General features: G+C 37.9%; 1 protein-coding gene across 3 annotated transcripts in view; it reads left to right on the forward strand.

Annotated features, from left to right (window-relative positions):
• The first annotated feature begins 2059 nt into the window (after positions 1–2059).
• SEPTIN11 (septin 11) overlaps positions 2060–22138 on the forward strand; it is a 273295-nt gene continuing 253216 nt past the window's right edge. For all 3 annotated transcript variants that reach the window (XM_053703412.1, XM_053703411.1, XM_053703413.1), the window contains exon 1: positions 2060–2199. In XM_053703412.1, coding sequence (XP_053559387.1) covers positions 2173–2199 — 27 coding nt within the window. In that variant the 5' untranslated portion in view covers positions 2060–2172. The remainder of the gene's footprint in view (positions 2200–22138) is intronic.

A 22138-nucleotide genomic window follows, 5' to 3' on the forward strand; every position in this document is an offset into this window, starting at 1 on the left:
ATTATGTGCAATGAAACAACTTTGCAATATAATTAAAATGTTTATTTTGCTAAAAAATATTCACTGCAAACTTCCCAAGGCTAATCCTGCTATATATACTCCCTTTATCGGTTTTAACAAGTATGAGAACATCAAAATATTTCAGTTTACACAAATATAATGACTGTGACTAGCCTTGTTGTATGCAGACGCAAGCCCATATTGGCTCCCACTGACAAGGCAAATGGAGCGGAGTCCTCACTTTTCATTAAATTCAGAGTAACTCATTTATACTTGTAAACCGCAGGTAGCTCGCAATATGAAGTGAAATTAACAAAAAAAAAAGAAAGAAAAACAAAACTTTAAATGCAAAATGGTTAAAGGGACACTAAAGTCAAGCCTAAGCTTTGATGATTCACAAAGAAGTCTGCACAGTTATATGCACTCTTTCTGAGGTGCAAGCTAATACTGAACATATGCAAGTTCACAGTGTATACATATATCTTGTCTGTGATTGGCTGATGGCTGTCGCGTGATACAGGGGCGGACAAACAGAAGAAAATTCTGAAATTTGTCAGAAAAACATCTATTGCTCATCTAAAGGGGTAGTCTACTTGAAAATTGTTATTGTTTAAAAAGTAGATAACCCCTTTATTACCCTTCACTTATTTTTCCATAACCAACACTGTTATATTAATACACTTTTTACCTCTCAGATAACCTTGTATCTTAGCCTCTGCAGACTGCTCCCTTATCTCAGAGCTTTTTAAAAACTTGCATTTCAGCCAATTTGTGCTGACTCATACATAACTCCACAGGAGTGAGCACAATGTTCTCTGTGTGGCACACATGAACTAGCACTGTCGGGCTGTGAAAAGATACTAAAATGCACTGAGATAAGAAGCGGAATTCAAAGGCTTAGAAATCAGCCTATGAGCCTACCTAGGTTTAGCCTTCATCAAAGAATACCAAGAGAACAAAGCAAATTTGATGATGAAAGTAAATTGGAAAGTTTTTTTAAATTGCATGCCCTATATGAATCATGACATTTAAATTTTGAATTGACTGTCCCTTTAAAATTCATAGTAAGTGCTATTGTTTTGTCTTTCTATTATGTATTTATTGATTATTAAAGTGTTCTGTATTTAATGGTAACATTTAAAAAATATTTCACACATTTCATTCAAAAAATAATATACATAAAAATCACAAGACTAAATAAAATATTAGTATGTTGATATTTTTGCTCTTTAATTCTTTGTTTTTCCCCCAATATACTACTTATATTATATATCTTATACTGATCCTTCTATCTAATCTATATCTGTAATTTACCTTTCTAGCAAATCTATAATCTATATATCATCATCATGTTTCTAATCTATCAATCATATATCTCTCTACAAATCATCTTTCTAATCTATCAGTCATTATCTATCTATATCTATCAATTATCTATATCTCTATCTAATCTATATATCTGTCTGTCTATATCTCTATCTATCTAATGTAATCTATCATCTATCTACATAATCATATCTCTGTGTGTATTTTATCTACCTGATTATAAGCCTCTGTATATGTTTTCTATTTAATTCCCTAAATATGAATTAATATCTTGAATATCAATTCCAAGATGGTCCAGTTTTCTTATTCTTTTATGTTCAGCATAACTTTTGCAGTCATTTTTATGATACCTATCCGATGGTTTTTAGCATCCTTACTTATGCGTTTAGATGTGCACAGAGAATGAGATGTGACCAGTGCCAGGACTGTATGAACTAATAAAGAAGAAAAACCTTTCACAGTTACTCTGCAGCCACCAAAAAGGCTGCACCACTCTATAAAATAGGGAGAGCTTTACAAACAACCTAAAGAAAGACACCTCATTTCCTCTCCACACTAGGCCTTATCTTACAGATCACAGCTCTACTTACACATATTTTAGCTCTCTCACAACAAAAGGCGACGTGGAGCTGTTTTTGTTTGCTAAGTAATTTGCTCTGAAGTCTCCCCACCCCCTCTTGGCTTGAGTTGCAGGCTCCCACCCCTGTGGTGGCCATGTTCCTCCAGTAGTGGCTGTGAAGCAGTCAGAGAGGGTGGCAGTACTGAGCTGTGCAAGGCAGCTAAACAGCAGCATCTGGGAACAGGATCGCATGGTCTGGCTGCATTTTCCAATTCTTACAGGGCAGCATGGCAGTCGCGGTGGGCAGACAATCTGTAAGTATTTGAGCCTAATATATTTCTATTGCAACATTTACTCCACTTCATTGTATCTGCTGTGTGATCCTGCATGTGTCTTGCATGCTTCAAGTCTATAGGGTGTCCCAGCATATAATAAGGGGGTTACTGCTTTATGTATCGCTATGGTCTGGTTTTGTTGTTCACTGCTATCTAAAAAGAATCCATTGTTATTATTGATTTCCACTATTTGAAAAAATAACAGGTAATAACCTCGTCTGATCTTCCCCACAACTATTTCTGTAGCCCCCGTTACTCCCTCTGCTCCCCTCCCTTTTGCATCTTGTGCTGGAAACCGCTAGGACTGAAGAGAGGGACTGGATAGAGGGACTGGATAGAGAGGATGAATAAATCTTCATGAAAAATAGCGTGGGAGGTTTATATAAAACAACTAACGGGATTCACAGTACCTTATATATTAACTTCTGTTAGATCTCTGGAATGTCACTGGGCCTCTATCTATAGTAACATACTAGTGGTAGAGTAGTTTATCTGCAGCCCAAATACCCTAAAATACTATAATTGTAGTAAGAGGTGCGCTTCTGCCAGCACAGAGGTTGTTTTACTTACTGCGTGGGTTTTACTTATGAACATCTTGCGTGGGTTTTATGTATGTGGGTGAAGAGTAATCATAATGATGAGTGCTACTGTATAGCGTGGGTTGGAAAAATATGGATAATAGCATATTATCTAGACAAGATAAAATGTTGCTGTGCCCAAGAGCTAACAGTTTACAGGATGTGAGACTCAAGCATTGTGGTTAAAATGTAAAAACGTATCAAGGAATAAAAGTTTCCTGAAACTATAACATTAGTATTAAGAAATGAAAATTTCACAGTGATGTCATATTTGTTAAACTTCTGTTAGTAATAAAACATGTATTAAAAAGCCACTGGTATTCAGTGAATTGTTGCAATTTCCTGTCTTGTATATATGAATTATGTTTTTTTTGTACTTTCTATTTGACTGTTTAAAGCAGACCATAACACAAGCATATTTGACTATATTTGACAGCCAGATCAATTGGCCAGATCTTGTGTTTGTAGAGGATTATAGTGGAATGTGATCCAGATTAGTCTGAATTATATATTCTGAATCTGTACATTCCTCCAGCAGCCCTATTCCTAAATTTATGTAGAAGGGTGCGGTTCAGGGGGTCTAGTTTTAATGCCTATTGGATTCATTATAAAGGGAGAGAAGTATTACAAGGGCTTGTGTGTTTTGGCTGTGGTTTACCCACTTGCAGCCATCTAGCTTTTCAGCAAGAGGAGGTGTTAGAGGTTAGAATATAAGATCTGAAGGCATCTCTTTGTTGGCTGAGATGGCCGGATAGAGAGGCCTCACCCCCATCCCGCTCTCTGCTTCCCCCTCATCCAGCCCTTGGATAAACAGTTATCGTTTCCTCTCTGCATAAAGGCACTCCAGCTATCTGTGCAGTGAGCATAAGCATTCAAGTCAAATAACACAGTCATCTTTTTATTAATGAAACAATCAGCTTTGACCTGTTGTTTAGTAGTCATATATAGCCAGCCATATGTGTAATTTGTAAGGATTGTCATCAGCTTTATAGTATTTTTGCAGTGTTTGTGTGTATATGTGTAGAACTGAAGTACCATGCAGTGACACTTTTTGCACTAAGATGCATATTTAACTTAATCCACCATAACATCATTAAAGGTAAATACAGTAGACATACATAATCAACAAATGAATGATAAAAAGACAATACAATAGCACTTAGTCTGAACTTCAAATGAGTACTAGATTTGTTTTCTGACAAATTTCACAGGTGGTTACGTGCTTTTTCGTTATTTTGTGCAGCGGTTGCATGTTTTTTTTTAAGGCTTCTTTTGCCTATGCTGCATCCAGGCGTATTCCGAAAATAGCAGGGGGGTGAAAGAATCCACCTGCATCCAGGTGGATTCTTTTGGCTGTGCGCGCAGCTAACATTCTTTTGGCTGCCTCGCTAAGCCAACATTCCTTTGAGGATGCGTGCGCAACTGGTGATGGCAACGGATGCGTTACAATCTCGGTTATAGTATAGATGGTATTAAAAGAAAATGCATATGCACATTATTCTAAGCTTTATATTTACTTTGAAAACATCATTGTGGTTAGCAGTTATTGTTTAATATCCCTTTAAGTAAGCCTTTAATTTACAGAAAATTGCACTTTTTTCTAAACCCCGGACAATCTGTAGTACTTATATATCATATACAGTTTGCTTGAAACAGCTAAATGCTACACAATGATGGACCTTCAACTCAAAACAGAACCCCCCATAAAGTGTTAAAAGGCGAATAAAAACGGCACAATTACATTTTTTACCCTCCAAGTCTAACATAGCTGGGGCTCCACGTACTAAATGAAGGGTGGACAAAGTTCCCAACTTAGAATTGAACCTGTCGTTCTGCCTTTGCAGCAAATGGGCAGCGAAAACTGTACATGTTCATAGTGTTTTATTTCCGCCACCTCAGAGGGGCTCAATGTACAAAAATTCCAGTGGATGCTGTTTTTGAGCACTTTCGGACGGCTTTCCTCAATGTAGGAAGCAGCAGTCACATTAGTTCAGAGTGATGGGCACGCCCTGCTTATGCACGCTTGGTCACATGAGAGCAGGGGCCGTGTAACACAATGAAGACTTTCTGCAATTGTAGATCTGGCCAGCGGGCACGTACAGTGTCCACTGCCCATTCTTCACAAATGTGGATGGACAGGTTCCTGAGTCAGAAACCTTGTCTGCCTGCCATTTTGTGCAAGTGAAAATGTTTTTAATGCAGTAGAAGTTTGCTGCCAAACTCCATCTACTACTTGCCTTATGTGGAGGAGCCGATGAGGACTTGCCACTGTTATTTTGTCAGTTCCTTATCTGCCAATCTCTACCGAAGCCTGACATGTGCCCTTACATCCAGAATTGGGAAACTCCTAAAGGAACACTAAAGTCAAAATTAAACTTTCATGATTCATATAGAGCACACAATTTTAAACTACTTTCCAATACACTTCTATTACCTAAATGTGCATAATCTTTTCATTTGCCGACTTTCTGAGGCACCAGCTCCTACTGAGCATGTGCAAGAATTCACTGTGTATACATATATGCATTTTGTGATTGGCTGATGGCTGTCACATGATGCAGGGGAGGTGCATTTAACAAACTTAGAAATTTGTCAGAAAAAAAATCTACTCATTTGAAATTCAAACTGTTTTTGCATTGTATTTTTTTATTATGAATTAGTTGATTATTATATTCTGTGTTTAATAGCATAATTTCAATTAATTATTTTATGTTAAAATGTCAAAATGTTTACTGCCCCTTTAATACTTAAAGGGACAGTAAACGCTTAATATAAAATGATTAATGTGAGGGGAGAAAGATCTCCTATAACAGCAATCCTACAACAAAGTTATGTTTAATATTTTGTCTAAAAATCAGCTTTTTAATTCTTATGTTAATGTGTTTTATTTATTTCTAATGATAAGTATTTATTTATATATACATTTCCCCCTTTAAAAAAATGATATATGCCAAATGCATATGGTTTATATTATGCTTATTCTTACAAGGGAAGTATAAAAAAAAATCTCATTCCTCTCTTTCTCAGACACTTTCTCACAGTCAGATAATGTCCAGCTGTTAAATGTCTAAGTGAAATGTTAGACAAACTTGTGTCCCACATTTGTTTGTGGGAAAGTGTCTTCCTCTGGCATATACAGTGGATTGATAATATTAATTGTGCTTAAAAAATATGATGCTATGTGTTCCAGAATCACCACTTTATATATATCTGGGTTTCTTAAAATGCGAGAAATTGTTCAACACGTCAACTAACACAGAATTAATTCAGAATGTTTAGATAAAGGGATATTTTAGTGCAAGGGTTGCCAAATTTATTAAACATCCAGGAGCCTGGCAGCATACTTTGAGGGGTAATTACATGACATGATGCACCGTCACTCAGTTCCCTCCAAATGTTTTTTATTTATTGATTTACTTAGAAATCATTGTGGGGATGCAGTGTTGTCAGCTGGGTGGCATTATGAAGTAGCCAGGTGGGGGAAGTGTAATATGTTATAATATTATATCATTTTCAGCTATCCAAAGCACAAATTAATTGCATAATTTAACATAAATGTATTTAATGATAATTTGTGTAATAAAAATGTAACATTTTTAATACTGGCTAATTTTAGCACAATTTTGGTTTAAAATTGTAGCTGGCTGGTAGTGGGTGCCAGGTGGTGCACCCACTAAAAAGGTCCTGGGGAGAACACTGGGGATGCATACCCCCTCCATGCATCTTTAGAGTCTAGCTGTAAGACATAGGGGGTGGAGGAGTTGGTAGGTTAAAGAAAGGAATTTGTTTATTAATAAACTGGACTAACAAAATATAGTATTTTGTTTTACACCAGAATGTCCCTTTAAGAGGTAAAAGTGTAGTATATGGTCTTCAAATCTATTCGGAAATATTGTTCTGTCTTTTTTTTATTATTTATTTTATTGTTAACAATAACAAGATGATAGTCCGAGAGAAGTTTGTAGCTTTAACTTAAGAAACTACAGTCCCCTCATAAATTTTACTGGTCAAATGCAAATTAGATTACATGCACGGTTTTCTTCCTTTTTTTATTTAAATATAACCATTTCTGTATATTACATTGTGTGACCTTTCTCTAAAAGTAGATTATTTTCCATTTGAGAAAATAATCACATAATTAATTGTTCTGTAGACCTTCCCATACACATTAGAGAGACAGTAAAAGTTTTATTGTATATAAACGTGTAGAAATATTTTTTAAGCTTTTTTGTTGCAATCTAACAGGACGTGCATGTCTGTGTACTGCACATAAGGACTGGTTGCTCACCGGCTGATAAGCAGAATACCCTCCTCTTTACTGGTGGACAGTGACTCGCATCACATTTTTCTGATTAAAGGAACATGTTTTAAAATTATTTTGATTTCCCTTTAATATAGAATTTGGTAGGAAAAAATGTTTACCTTTTCACCTAATATATAATCTAATACAGTTAATTTTAAAGGGTAAATGACAAAATATCGTGTATGCTTCCTTTTCCTGCATAATAACATGCATGCAAACACATAGACCAGTAGCCGGAGATACTGGACACCCAGGAACAAGGGCCTAAGGTTTAATGAAAAGAAAGAGTTGGCCTGTGTTACACATCACTGAGATTACATACCACAAACTTTCTGCCAACAAAGCAAACCCCTGAGTGTCCCTGACAATATGCCCGAAATTAGAAAAGACTCCTTTGTGACAGAAGTGCTGTAAATTGACATTTCATTCAAGTCTGCAAAGCACAGTAGTGCATTTTATATTATTTTAGAAGCATTTGTGCAATACATTTAAATATATTCAAATCAATATATATAATATCTCTCTCTCTCTCTCTTTCTCTCTCACACTCACTCACTCTCTCTCTCACACTCACTCACTCTCCACATACACACATATCTGTGTGTTGCATACTTGCACTGTTCCAGATCACATCTGCTCGGATTGCCTTTGAAGTCACAATATGGGACTAATTTTGTGCATATTCCTTTATCTATAGTTTTTAGAGTTCTTGTATACTTGGCAGTTGTTAGTCAACCCAGATCAAACATATAGTTTAGCCTTTAAATGAACACATAAACTTTAAAAACTTAGTCAACACAATCACATTAGGTTTTTGGCCTCCATTCAGACGAAATTTACAAGACAGATTCCCCTCCCCCAATAATAGATGTTACTCTATTTTTTCTTATTAAAATTGTAATAATAATTTTTAATTTTAATTGGGGGGATTTGCATCTGATCCAGGGTTCACAAAGCTCTCAAGAGCTGATTCAGCTCAACCAAAAGAGTGCTTCACTCGCATTTCAGTTTGCACTATGTTAATCCTGTGTTAAAGTAAAGGTAAAGTTTTCCTTTTTTTATACCTGTATTATATTAGTCATATGCTATATAGTATGGTCGCTAACTTTTTTTTAATTATTTTAATATATCTTATTGTATTATAAACTAGTTGTATTTACCTACTCGGCCATTCTTTACTCCTCCCTCCATGAATTTCCTGTTTTTTCTCACTCTTACGTACAGAGCGGTCCCACCCGCTCTATACGTAAGTTCAAAAGCGCGTTCTCGCTTGACGGTCAATTGGCGCATGCGCACACTTCGCCGTATATTAAATTTGCGCATGCGTGACTTTAATATTGATAGACCGAAAATACTATCGCAATTGCGCATGCGCTAAACTGGAGCGAGCTCGGCTTGCAAGGGAGAGTAAGTAATGCCAACGCATGCGCAGAACGTCAAGGAATCTGTGACGTCAAATGACGGCCGCCTAACGGCCAGACTTACTATTGGCTGATGCAAGAACGTGACCGGACAGAAACCCCCCCAAAAAAACGGGTTGTTTTTGAAACTATCAGAAATAGAGAGAAAACAGGTGATAACTAAATAAATATATCAAATTAAAAAAATTAATTAATTAAACTAACATTAATTTTTTAAGTATTTACATATACAATCATCTAATCGTGCAAACTTTACCTTCACTTTAAATGCAAGTTACTGGTAACAAAAAATCTACTGCTCATTTAAAATTCAGAGTAAATGCTATTGCATTGTTTTTTTCTATTATGCACTTGTTGATTTTTGAACATCTGCTGGATTATTTCCAGGATGTGGTAGGTTAAAAGTTGTGGCCACTAGCCCACTGGTACTTTGTGGGTGGGGCATAACACATGAGGAGTGTGTTCAGTATTCCATGGATATGTCCGGCAATGCCTGGGTGAGGTTTGGTCAGCCTCTTATATGAAGCGGATCATACTTCACAACCGTAACAGTCGTGCTGAATGAGGGATAGTTGGGAAGTATGTACTTTTAAAATCTCTGCTGAGTTCAAGTAGGGACTGATATGTTGCAGAGTTAGGTTTGTGAAGTCTGCAGTGTGTACTGCCATGTCACACCATTTGAAAACCCCCAATTTCCAGATTTAAATGACAGGAAAAGAGGGCAAAATAAATAAATAAAGTATATTGCAATTTTTAGTACACACCATTTTATATTACAAATTATTTTTAATAGTAAAAAGATGTGAAATGTTTCATTCTTCAGTGCAAAGAGATGCATCTTATTTTCGACTCGTAAGTTAAATTGATATGTAATATTTGTACAACGCTGTGAAATTCCATAACACTGGGTAAATGAGTGCTTAAAGGGACAGGAAACCCCAATTTTTTCTCTCATGATTTGGATGGAACATGCAATTTTAAAAAAACTTTCTATGATCAGATTTGCTTCATTCTCTTGTTAACCTTTGCTGAAGGAACAGCATTGCACTACTGGCAGCTGACTGAACACATCTAGTTAGCCAATCACAAGAGAACTCAGCCAATCAGCGGCTAGCTCCCACTAGTGTAGGATATGTGCGTATTGTTTTTCAGCAAAGGGATAACAAGAGATAGAAGCACATTTGAAAATAGAAGTGAATTTAAAAGTGTCTTAAAAATACCTACTCTACCTGAATCATGCAAGTTTAATATTGACCTTCCTATCCCTTTAAACTGCTGGGTACAACTACAGTAGCTTGGTTATTACTCGCCTTGCTATTCATTTTCTCCTGTTCCTGAATCTGTCTTATTTAATCCTTCACAAGTAGTGGTTAGTGAATCTCTGCATCTTTACACAGGGAGCAGCCATCTTGGAATTGATGTGTTCTTGTACCCTGTGACAGTGGTGGAATAACACAGATCAGTGATATTGTTTACTTTTTGACAAGCTATATCATACACTTCAGTTTAGTGTACACAGTACAGAGCAGGCGCTCTACAATTTTGCAGTGTTTGCATTTTTTTTATTATTCCTGTGTCTTTTTATATTTGTTATGTAACTTTTAAACTATGTAGAAACTGCAAAAATGTAACTTGCTATAAAAAAGCCAGCAACGTCACTGATTAGTGAAAGCGCACTGCTTCTGTCACAGGATGCAACAATATGTGCGAACCAAGATGGCGGCACCCAGTAAAAAGATGCTCCGCCATGTTTTCTTGGACACTTATGAGTTATGCATGCTACAGTGTGTGCAGGGAGGAGCATGAATAGTGCTGTCCAGGGTCACTATTCATGCGCTGTCCAGGGTCGCATTGCATGTTCCCTTCTGCACACCCTGCAACATGTATAACTCATAACTGTCCAGGAAAACATGGCTGAGGTGGCAACCCTATTACCAACTGGCTTCTGATATGGGCTAAATATGAGAACAGCTTTAAAGAGAGCTGCAAGTACCGGAGGAAAAACAGTAGCAATGTGAGTAGTAACTATACCACTGTAGTTGTACTCAGCAACATAATGTCCCTTTAATGAAACGGATTCATGGTAAAATAGAAATACAAATATATATGAGAGCATACTGAGGTAGGCTTAGTAGTGTGTATGTGTTCCGTGTATTTTTCTGTTCACTATATGTATAATATTGTTACATACATTGTTGCATACACTGCTGCTATATTACGCTCATGACAGGTGCACACTTACCTCAGTATGCTATTAGGGAAATGAGGTAAACTTCACCCATGGATACCATGGGAATAAGGTACAGATTTAACAGTAGTACATACTGTTTGAATGATAAAACTTTAAATTTACTTCCATTTGCCTTTAAAGGGACAATAAAGTCACGTTTCAACTTTCATAATTCTGATAGAGTGTGGTATCAAATTGTAAATTGTTTTTTTTTATATGCACACTTTCTGAGGCACCAGGTCCTACTGAGCATGTGCAAGAGATCACAGTGTATACGTATATTAGTCTGTGATTCGCTGATGGCTGTCACAATATACAGGGGCAGGGAAATGGAAGGAAATGTTTACATTTGTCAGAATTTTTTTTACTGCTTATTTGAAATTCAGAGTAAATGCAATTATTTTTATTATTATAATATTATTATTGTGCATTTGTTGATGGTCTTTTAAGGGACATTAAACACTTCAAAATTACAAGACAGTTTTTTTGTCTTGTTATAGAATAACATATCGGCCAAGCCTAAACATTTTAAAAGCATATTAAAGGGATAGTAAACACCAAAAATGTTATTGTTTAAAAAGATAGATAATCCCTTTATTTACCATTCCCTAGTTTTGCATAACTATCACTGTTATAGAAATATACTTTTTACCTCTGTAATTACCTTGTATATAAGCTTCTGCTGACTACCTCCTTAACTCAGATCTTTTGACAGACTTGTATTTCAGGCAATTAGTGCTGACTCTTAAATAACAACGTGCATGAGCACAATGTTATCTATATGAAACACATGAACTAACACCCTCTAGCTGCGAAAAACTGTCAAATGCATTCAAATTAGAGCTGGCCTTCAAGGGCTTACAAATAAGCAGATGAGCCTACCTGGTGTTAGCCTTCAACTAAGAATAACAAGAGAACAAAGCAAATGTGATGATAAAAGTAAATTAGAAAGTTGTTTAACCCCTTAAGGACCAGCGACGTACCCTGTATGTCACTGGCCTTTTTTTGGGACTTGATTGTTTTATAGCACGGTCTTGCCACCAGCGTTGAGACTGCTCTATTCCACAAAGCCTGCTGGAGGAAGGGCATTAATAGAGTGTTCTTGCTAGACTTGTGTTATTATGTCCGGAAAAAACCCTTAACGCCTAGTGACATATACAGGGTACATTGTGGTCATTAAGGGGTTAAAATGACATGCCCTATCTAAATCATGAAAGTTTAATTTGGACTTTACTATCCCTTTAACTTTGTATTTGCAGTATGTGTTGTTCAGTCGCCAAATTCCGCCCACCACTTGGATTATTTGAAAGAGCTAATCAAGACTTGAGTCTGCAGACAACAAGGCTAGCCACGGCCATATTATTACTATAAAGTGCATGTTTTGCAGTTGTTATCTAATAAAACCAATTGTGGAAAGACGTGTAGCAGGGTTAGCGTTGATGAGTCTGTGATGAGCACTGTGCATTTACTAAATCTGAGAATAAGAAAATACACACATTTCAGAGCTAAATTACATGAAAAGGGGACAAAATAGATAATGAAGGTACATTGCAAAGTTGTTTTACTATGTATAAAGAAATATTTTATATTAAAATCCCAAAGTTTTTACTGTCACAGAGGAGAGATGATTTTTATTGTAAACTCTTTATGAAGCTGCTTTGTATTCAAGAAACTCGTGAGAGTCAGGCGAAATTTCTGGTTCTCTTTCTAAGAGCTCTCTCTGTTTTATTTGTTGTGTCCTGGAGTGACAACAGCCGTGTGATTACTGCAGCAGATGATCACATGATCATGCTCCTGCAATCATAAAAGAGAGAGACAATAATATTCAGAAATATAACTAAAATGTGTGTACAGTTTTGTATCCTCTATATAGACTTTGGGTATAAGTAACAAAACCAAATGTCTTTTTTTATTGGCTCCAGAATATTGGAATTTTCCATTTCTTTTTCACCTTTGGAACATTCTTCTATGTTGAATCCTCCTGTGGTTTTCTCTCACTCAAACAAATATTTATATTGGATGTGGTTGGTTACTACCACTAAAAAAAAGTGTGTTTTATTTTGTCTCATATAATTGTCTGAAGATAAAAAAACACAAGATGAAAGGCATTATAGACACATCTTAATGGGACACGAACACTTTGAGATTGTGACATAAATGTGCAGAGCAGTCATATTCTCTTTTTATTTTATTTTGCCCTTTACCTATAATTTTAAGGGGCAGACACGGTTTAAGGGACATTGTAATGTAAAACTGTTTCCCCCTTAATTGTGTTTCCAATGATTTGTAATAAAAGCAACAGAGTATAAAGTAAATATGAAATTGCTTGTTTAGGTTTATTTTTGTTTTTGTTCTTCGGCACAACAACCCATTACAATGGACTGAGGTTGCAGGGAAATCTTATTTTATCACTTTCTATACCCCCATACTTTCTTGTCTGATCTCTGTCTGTATACCAATAGAACAATAGATAATTAAAATTGTATTACTTACCTCTCCTACCTCCCACTGGGAATGTAATTTCTTCTGCTGGATATGTTTACATAGCTTTTCTATAGCCAATACTTAAAGGGACAGTCTACTTGAAAATTGTTATAGTTTAAAAAGATAGATAATCTCTCTCAATAAGGGTATGTATACTCCTGACATCAGAAGCCTAACCGTGCTACATTCTACACAGTTGTCGTTTGATCACCGTAGTACTGTAGTTCATTATATCTGTCCCTAACTGTGCTCAGCGGAGAAGATACAAGTTTTTTTTTTTAAATAGGGTTATGTGCCTAGGATGCAAAGCAATACAAATATTAAATTTAGTTTGCATATTTTACCTGCAATTTACTTCAGAAAATGATTTATTCCACTTTCCCCATAGGAACTGTAGAGTATTTTCCCAAACTAAATTATGCTGTAGTTTGCTTGAACTTTTCAGTACACAGAGAAAAGCTGCATGGCATGCCGTCTAACATTTCCCCTTACTAGTAAATGATGGTTACATGAATAGTAAGAGGAATATGGTAACGAGACAGTAAACACAAAAATAAAATCTATCATGCATAGCATATGAAAGAACAGTAGTGGAACATTTTAGATTAAAAGGTTATGTTAAAGCTGTTTATTTTGCGTTTGAAACAGATTTGCAATATACATGTATTAGCAAAAATGCTTCTAGTCAAAGTTATTACTGTTTTAGTGTTAACATATTTCTCTGCACGTGCATGTGAGGCATAGCTAGATATTTTCAGTGCACCAGCATTTTATGTACTACAGCTGCTCAGAGTGCCAGTGGGGCTTGTATCATGTCAGCAATTATCAATTTGAGTCATTACCAGATGCCCCAAGGAAGACCATACAGTGATCTGAGATGTCATTGCAGAAAATGCAGTATGTCTGCCGAAAGAACAGAACCCATGCAGGAACTGTTAGACTTAGTGCTTTAACTTTGCAGCTCTACTCTTCAAACAGAGCTGTGTTCTGGCTGCACTGTTTAAGTGTTCTAGTGCATCAAGAGAAAAGTGCTGTTTGAAGTTAACCGACAAATATGCAGTAGCACTGTAAAGCAGCATAGATTATTAACCGAATTCATTTTTCATACACTCCCCTAGCCTTTCCCAGTCTGCAAAGCTGTTTGTTCTGAATGTAAGACGTTCTTATGAGGATTGCACCTTTTTATTACTACATTTCTATGTTAGACCAAGAGAAAGGAAAATAAATTTATTCAAGAGGAATTTTTTAATTTTGTTTGTCTGCAGCTAATTTGCAATGCAATTTTCAATTACTGCACTATATCATAAATGTTAAAAATGGTTTTATTCTAAAGCAATTGAACTGGTGCTTTAGTGTAACTGCCTGATTTAAAATGTAATTTTATTGAAAAATGGCCTGCAGAAAAATTTTCACTAAAAATATCTCATTGCAGAAAGTGAAAAAAAATTCTGCCTCTGGGACCAGATTTTACAAGCACCTTAGGCTCTCTGAGCAAGTGTTGTGTTTAAAATGCTGGTGCACGGTGCATACTTAAATACACATTTGAAACAGCTATAACTTTTATTACAAGCGTTTTTGCTAATAGATGTATATTATAAAAATGCTTCTATTCAAAACTGAAATGCATCCATGTGGATTCCAATTTTGTCTGGAATGTCCCTTTAAGTGCATGTGTGCGCACAACTAATTTTTTACTAGATGATAAGCAGAACTCCCACAGTTTTATTGGTTGAGAGTAATGCTCAACAAGCTTAGCCCCCCCTCACCCCCTCAAAAAAGACATCTCAGCACAAGAACACTCATTGCCAAAAAAAACAAGTATAACAAAGATTAATATCTTTTAAATAGTCCTCTTTTAGATGTAACAAAGGAAAAAACAAACTTTTCTTTGTCCTTTTTAAGAGACACAATGTTCCTAACAAAATTAAAGGGACATTAAAGGTAAATCAAATTTTTATGATTTAGTTGGAGCATGCAGTTTTAGGAAACTTTCCAATTTACGTCCATTATAACAGTCTTTTTATATGCACACTTTCGGAGGCACCAGCTACTACTGAACATGTGTAAGAGTTCAGTGTATACGTATACTAATCTGTGATTGGCTGATGGCTATCAGATGATACCGAGGTATAAAAAAGAAAATTGTCAGAAAGAAATCTACTGCTTATTTGAAATTCAGAGTAAGTGCTATTTCATTGTCTTTTTATTATGTACTTATTAATTATGCAATTCTACTGTATTTAGTGGTGCTTTTAAAGGGACACTAAACCCAAAATGTTTCTTTCATGATTCAGGTAAAGAATACACTTTTAAACAACATTCCAATTTACTTATATTATCTAATTTGCTTCATTCTTTTAGGTAGCCTTTGTTGAAGAAATAGCAACGCACATGGGTGAGCCAATCACACGAGGCATCTATGTGCAGCCACCAATCAGCAGCTACTGAGCCTAACTAGATATGCGTTTCAGCAAAGGATATCAAAAGAATGAGGCAAATAAGATAATAGAAGAAAATTATAAAAGTTGTTTAAAATTGCATGCTCTTTCTAAATCATGAAAGAAAAAAATTGGGTTTCATGTCCCTTTAAATAACATTAGGAAACAAAAACATAAAAGGTACATACCTTACCTCGTGTGCTTCCTGCTGCCCTTGCACCATGTATTATTCTATCGTCTCTGCGTTGGCAGCGGCAGGCACCGCAGATAGCAATACCTTCACCATTGTCAAGCACAGCAAGAAAGGAGGATTTGGGCTTTAAATATACTTTGTTTACCTCAGATGTTTACACTTACTGTATCCTATATGTATTTTGCAGTAGTTTAAATATCTCAGGCATTTGGCTTTACATTCTTTCCACTGAAAACCTGTTCAGCATTCATAGTAATATATTGGAAAGACACATGCATTTGATATACCCAAAGCAATTTCATTTTCTCTTATTAGAATATGGCTAGGAATCAGCCATTTTGTAAGTTTGTTGGAACTGTATACAGTATACATGATGTGCTGAGGCAAAGACTCTTTATAAGGAAAAGTTACTTATACATACTATTGTCAATTCCCATCACACTATTTTTTAATGGATATTTCTATTGTAAAAATAAAATGCTATGTTTTAGTAGTGCATTTATTTGTAAGCAAATGTCCTTTTACTATGTGTTTAACTACTTCAAAAGGGGTTAAATGCATCATCAAAATTGTACTCCTGGAGCATCTCCATTCTTCAGATGAAGATATGACCAGTGATTGGAACAAATGCATGTGTGCTTGCTGCTGATTTGCTCACCTCATCTGGAGTGACATAGTAGTACAATTTGACTATGTATTTATGCCCTTTTCAAGGGTTCAACACATAGTAAATGAATGGATGTTTTTAAAGGCACATGTTCACGTTTTTGATGGAGCATGCAATTTTAAGAGAAGTTTCAATTTACTTATATTATCTACATCTAGTTTATTCTCTTGGTAACCTTTGCTGAAAGCATATCTAGGTAGGCCCTGGAGCGGCAGTGCTCTACTGGGGTCTAGCTAGTGATTGGTGGCTACGCACATACGTCACTTGTTATTGGCTCACCAGATATGTTCAACATCGTCTCAGTAAGCAACTGCTGTCCTGTTACTGACTTTAAATTGATGTTTATGTACAATGGAAACAATTTATTTTTGTTTTTATTTTTGTGAGGTGTGTCTCTGTCCGCCAATAAAGCACTCAGAAATGTGCTATACAGCCAGTGAGAAACCAGCCAATAAGGACCAACTGCACTTCATGTTAGTTTCAAAACCAAAATAAACTGCTTTTGCTTAAAGGGATAGTCTATTCAAAATTAAACTTTCATGATTCAGATAGAGGGGCCGATTTAACAAGCTGTCAATCTGCCCCAATGCAGCTGTTTCTGCGCGAGCCTTCAGGCTCGCCGGTAACAGCAGTTAAGAAGCAGCGGTCTTAAGACTGGCCGCAAATCTGCTGGGGGCAGCATTGCACAAGCAGTTAACAAGAACTGCTTGTGCAATGTTAAATGCCGACAGCGTTTGCTGTCAGCATTCAGCGATGTATCTCGGACATGGTCCGCTGAGTGGATCATGTCGGACAGACACCTGATAAATCGGCCCCAGAGCATGCAATTTTAAGCAACTTTATAATTTACTCCTATTGTCTATTTCTCCAACATTGGTGTGTCCGGTCCACGGCTTCATCCTTACTTGTGGGATATTCTCTTCCCCTACAGGAAATGGCACACAGCAAGAGCTGTCCATATAGCCCCCCCTCTGGCTCCGCCCCCCAGTCATTCTCTTTGCCGCTCTGAACAAGTAGCATCTCCATGGGGATGGTAAAGAGTATGTGGTGTTAGTTGTAGTTTTTTATTTCTTCTATCAAGAGTTTGTTATTTTAAAATAGTGCCGGTTTGTACTATTTACTCTACAACAGAAAATGAAGAAGATTTCTGTTAAAGAGGAATATGATTTTAGCAGTAGTAAGTAAAATCTATTGCTGTTCCCACGCAGGGCTGTTGAAACCAGAGAACTTCAGTTGGGGGGAACAGTTTGCAGGCTTATCTGCTTCAGGTATGATCAGTCATATTTCTAACAAGACATGTTAATGCTAGAAGACTGTCAGTTTTCCCTTAAGGGGTAAGTAAGCCATTTTCTTAGACTCATAACAGATTAAGGCTTACAAATGGGCTCTATACTGGTTGACACTATTGTGGGCTAAATCGATTGATTTATTTCATATTTAGATGGCATTTAGAGTATTTTGTGTAATTAAAAGCACTTTTGGGAACATTTTTATTTGCCTGGCATTTAGTTAGACTAATATTTCAGTCAGAAAGGCCCCTTCACTCTGGTATGCACTGGAAGGAGGCCCCGTTTTCGCGCCTCAATTGCGCAGTTTACTTCCATGGCAGTGCATGCAGCTTCATGTGAGGGGTCCTGTGGCATACTAAAACAGACTCAGGAAGGTTTATTTCAGTGCTGAATAACTCTCAGGGAAGGTAAAAAGCCGCAGCAAGGCGGTGGCAGTGATTGTGGTGTACTAAAATTGTTGAATTGAACAAATAGCTCCGGTTTGCTCATTTTAAGGGTTAAAGTCTTGAAACTTGGTGTGCAATACTTTCAAGCCATTAGGACTCTGGGGTGCAAATTTTGTTAAAATCGGACATTGCCTTCATAGTTTTTCAAAATATCAGAAATAAAGTGTGCTTGTTTATTATTTAAAGGGACAGTAACGCTTTTATTTAAAAACGCTTTTATTGCATTATTAGCCTGCCAAATTCTGTCTAACATGTCTATACCTTCAGATGGCTTATGTTCTGTGTGTATGGAAGCCAAGGTGGTTCCCCCTATTAATGTATGCGCAAATTGTGTCATAGCGTCCAAACAAAGTAAGGACAGTACTGTCACATTTAATAAGATTGCCCAAGATGATTCTTCTAATGAAGGTAGTGGGGATAGTTCATCATCCGCTCCTTCTGTGTCAACACCAGTTTTGCCCGCGCAGGCGATACCTAGTTCATCTAGCGCGCCAATGCTGGTTACTATGCAGCAATTAACTGCAGTAATGGATAATTATATAGCAAATCTATTATCCAAACTGCCATCCTACCCTAGAAAGCGTGATTGCTCAGTTTTAAATACAGAAGATGAGCAGGTTGGCGCTGAGGACAATTTATCAGTTATACCCTCACATCAATCTGAATTGGCTGTGAGGGAGGGGCTGTCTGAGGGGGAAATTTCTGATTCAGGAAAAGTTTCTCAGCAGGCAGACACTGATATCGTAACATTTAAATTTAAGTTAGAACATCTCCGCGCCCTGCTTAAGGAGGTCCTAACTACTCTTGATGACTGTGATTCTTTGGTAATTCCAGAGAATTTGTGCAAGATGGACAAATTCTTAGAGGTCCCAGTGCACGCTGATGCTTTTTCGATACCCAAGCGGGTGGCGGATATAGTGACTAAGGAGTGGGAAAAGCCAGGTATACCTTTTGTTCCACCTCCTATATTCAAGAAAATGTTCCCCATTGTTGACCCCAGAAGGGACGCATGGCAAACGGTCCCTAAGGTTGAGGGGGCAGTGTCAACGTTAGCTAAGCGCACAACTATTCCTATTGAGGACAGTTGCGCTTTTAAAGATCCTATGGATAAAAAATTGGAAGGATTGCTAAAAAAGATATTTGTTCAGCAAGGTTTCCTTCTCCAACCAATCTCGTGCATTATTCCTGTCACCACGGCAGCGTATTTTTGGTTCGAGGAACTAGAAAATTCGCTCCAAAAAGAGACTCCATATGATGAAGTCATGGACAGAATTCACGCACTAAAGTTGGCTAATTCCTTTATTTTGGATGCCGCTTTCCAATTGGCTAAGTTAGCGGCGAAAAATTCAGGTTTTGCAATAGTGGCGCGCAGAGCGCTTTGGCTAAAATCCTGGTCGGCGGATGTGTCGTCCAAGAATAAATTGCTTAATATTCCTTTCAAGGGTAAGACCCTTTTCGGGCCGGAATTGAAAGAGATTATTTCAGACATTACTGGTGGAAAGGGACATGCCCTCCCACAGGATAGGCCTTTCAAGGCTAAGAACAAATCTAATTTTCTTTCCTTTCGCAATTTCAGGAACGGACCGAATCCTAACTCTGCAGCCTCCAGACAAGAAGGCAACTCTTCCCAGCCTAAACCAGCATGGAAACCATTGCAAGGCTGGAACAAGGGTAAACAGGCCAAAAAGCCTGCTGCTGCTACCAAGACAGCATGAAGGTGTAGCCCCCGATCCGGGACCGGATCTAGTAGGGGGCAGACTCTCTCTCTTTGCTCAGGCTTGGGCAAGAGATGTTCCGGATCCCTGGGCACTAGACATAGTGTCTCTGGGGTATCTTCTAGAATTCAAGGAACTTCCCCCGAGGGGAAGGTTCCACATGTCTCGCTTATCTTCAGACCAGATAAAGAGATAGGCATTCTTACACTGTGTAGGAGACCTAGTGAAGATGGGAGTGATACACCCAGTTCCTTTAACGGAACAAGGTCAGGGGTTTTACTCAAACCTGTTTGTAGTTCCCAAAAAGGAGGGAACTTTCAGGCCAATTCTGGATTTAAAAATTCTAAACAAATTCCTCAAAGTTCCATCATTCAAAATGGAAACCATTCGAACGATTTTACCAACAACCCAGGAGGGTCAATATATGACTACCGTGGACTTAAAGGATGTGTACCTGCATATTCCGATCCACAAAGATCACCATCAGTTCCTGCGGTTCGCTTTCCTGGACAAACATTATCAGTTCGTGGTACTTCCCTTCGGTTTGGCCACTGCTCCCAGAATTTTCACAAAGGTGCTAGGGTCCCTTCTAGCGGTATTAAGACCAAGGGGCATTGCTGTAGCACCTTATCTAGACGACATTCTAATCCAGGCGTCGTCTCTTTCCAAAGCAAAGGCTCATACAGACATTGTTCTAGCCTTTCTCAGATCTCACGGGTGGAAGGTGAACGTAGAAAAGAGTTCCCTGTCCCCGTCAACAAGAGTTCCCTTTTTGGGAACAATAATAGATTCTGTAGAAATGAAGATCTTCCTGACAGAGGTCAGAAAGTTAAAGCTTCTAAACGCTTGTCAAGTTCTTCACTCTATTCTTCAGCCTTCCATAGCTCAGTGCATGGAAGTAGTAGGATTAATGGTTGCAGCAATGGACATAGTTCCTTTTGCTCGAATTCATCTAAGACCATTACAACTGTGCATGCTCAATCAGTGGAATGGGGACTATGCAGACTTGTCTCCCCAGATTCAAGTAGACCAGGTAACCAGGGATTCTCTCCGCTGGTGGTTGTCTCACGATCACCTGTCTCAGGGAATGAGTTTCCGCAGACCAGAGTGGGTCATTGTCACGACCGACGCCAGTCTCTTAGGCTGGGGCGCGGTCTGGGACTCTCTGAAAGCTCAAGGTCTATGGTCTCGAGAAGAGTCTCTTCTTCCGATAAACATTTTAGAACTGAGAGCGATATTCAATGCGCTCCTGGCTTGGCCTCACCTAGCAAAGGCCAAATTCATAAGGTTCCAGTCGGACAACATGACGACTGTAGCGTACATCAATCATCAGGGGGGAACAAAGAGTTCCTTGGCGATGAGAGAGGTATCCAAGATCATCAAATGGGCCGAGAATCACTCCTGCCACCTATCTGCAATTCACATCCCAAGAGTGGACAACTGGGAGGCGGATTATTTGAGTCGTCAGACTTTTCATCCGGGGGAGTGGGAACTCCACCCGGAGGTTTTTGCCCAGTTAACTCAGCTATGGGGCATTCCAGATATGGATCTGATGGCGTCTCGCCAGAACGCCAAGGTTCCTCGATACGGATCCAGATCCAGGGATCCCAAGGCGGCACTGGTGGATGCATTAGTGGCGCCTTGGTCGTTCAACCTAGCTTATGTGTTTCCACCGTTCCCTCTCCTTCCCAGGCTTGTAGCCAGGATCAAACAGGAGCAGGCCTCTGTGATTCTAATAGCTCCTGCGTGGCCACGCAGGACTTGGTATGCAGACCTGGTGAATATGTCATCGGTTCCACCATGGAAGCTACCTTTGAGGCAGGATCTTCTAGTACAATGTCCATTTGAACATCCAAATCTAGTCTCTCTCCAACTGACTGCTTGGAAATTGAACGCTTGATTCTGTCTAAGCGTGGGTTTTCTGACTCGGTTATAGATACTCTGGTTCAGGCCAGAAAGCCTGTGACTAGGAAAATTTACCATAAGATATGGCAAAAATATATCTGTTGGTGCAGATCCAAGGGATACTCTTGGAGTAAAATTAAAATTCCAAGTATACTTTCCTTTCTCCAAGAGGGCTTGGATAAAGGTTTGTCAGCTAGTTCTCTAAAAGGACAGATATCTGCTCTGTCGGTTTTGTTGCACAAACGTCTG

The sequence above is a fragment of the Bombina bombina genome, chromosome 2, assembly GCF_027579735.1.
Source record: "Bombina bombina isolate aBomBom1 chromosome 2, aBomBom1.pri, whole genome shotgun sequence".
NCBI lineage: Eukaryota > Metazoa > Chordata > Amphibia > Anura > Bombinatoridae > Bombina > Bombina bombina.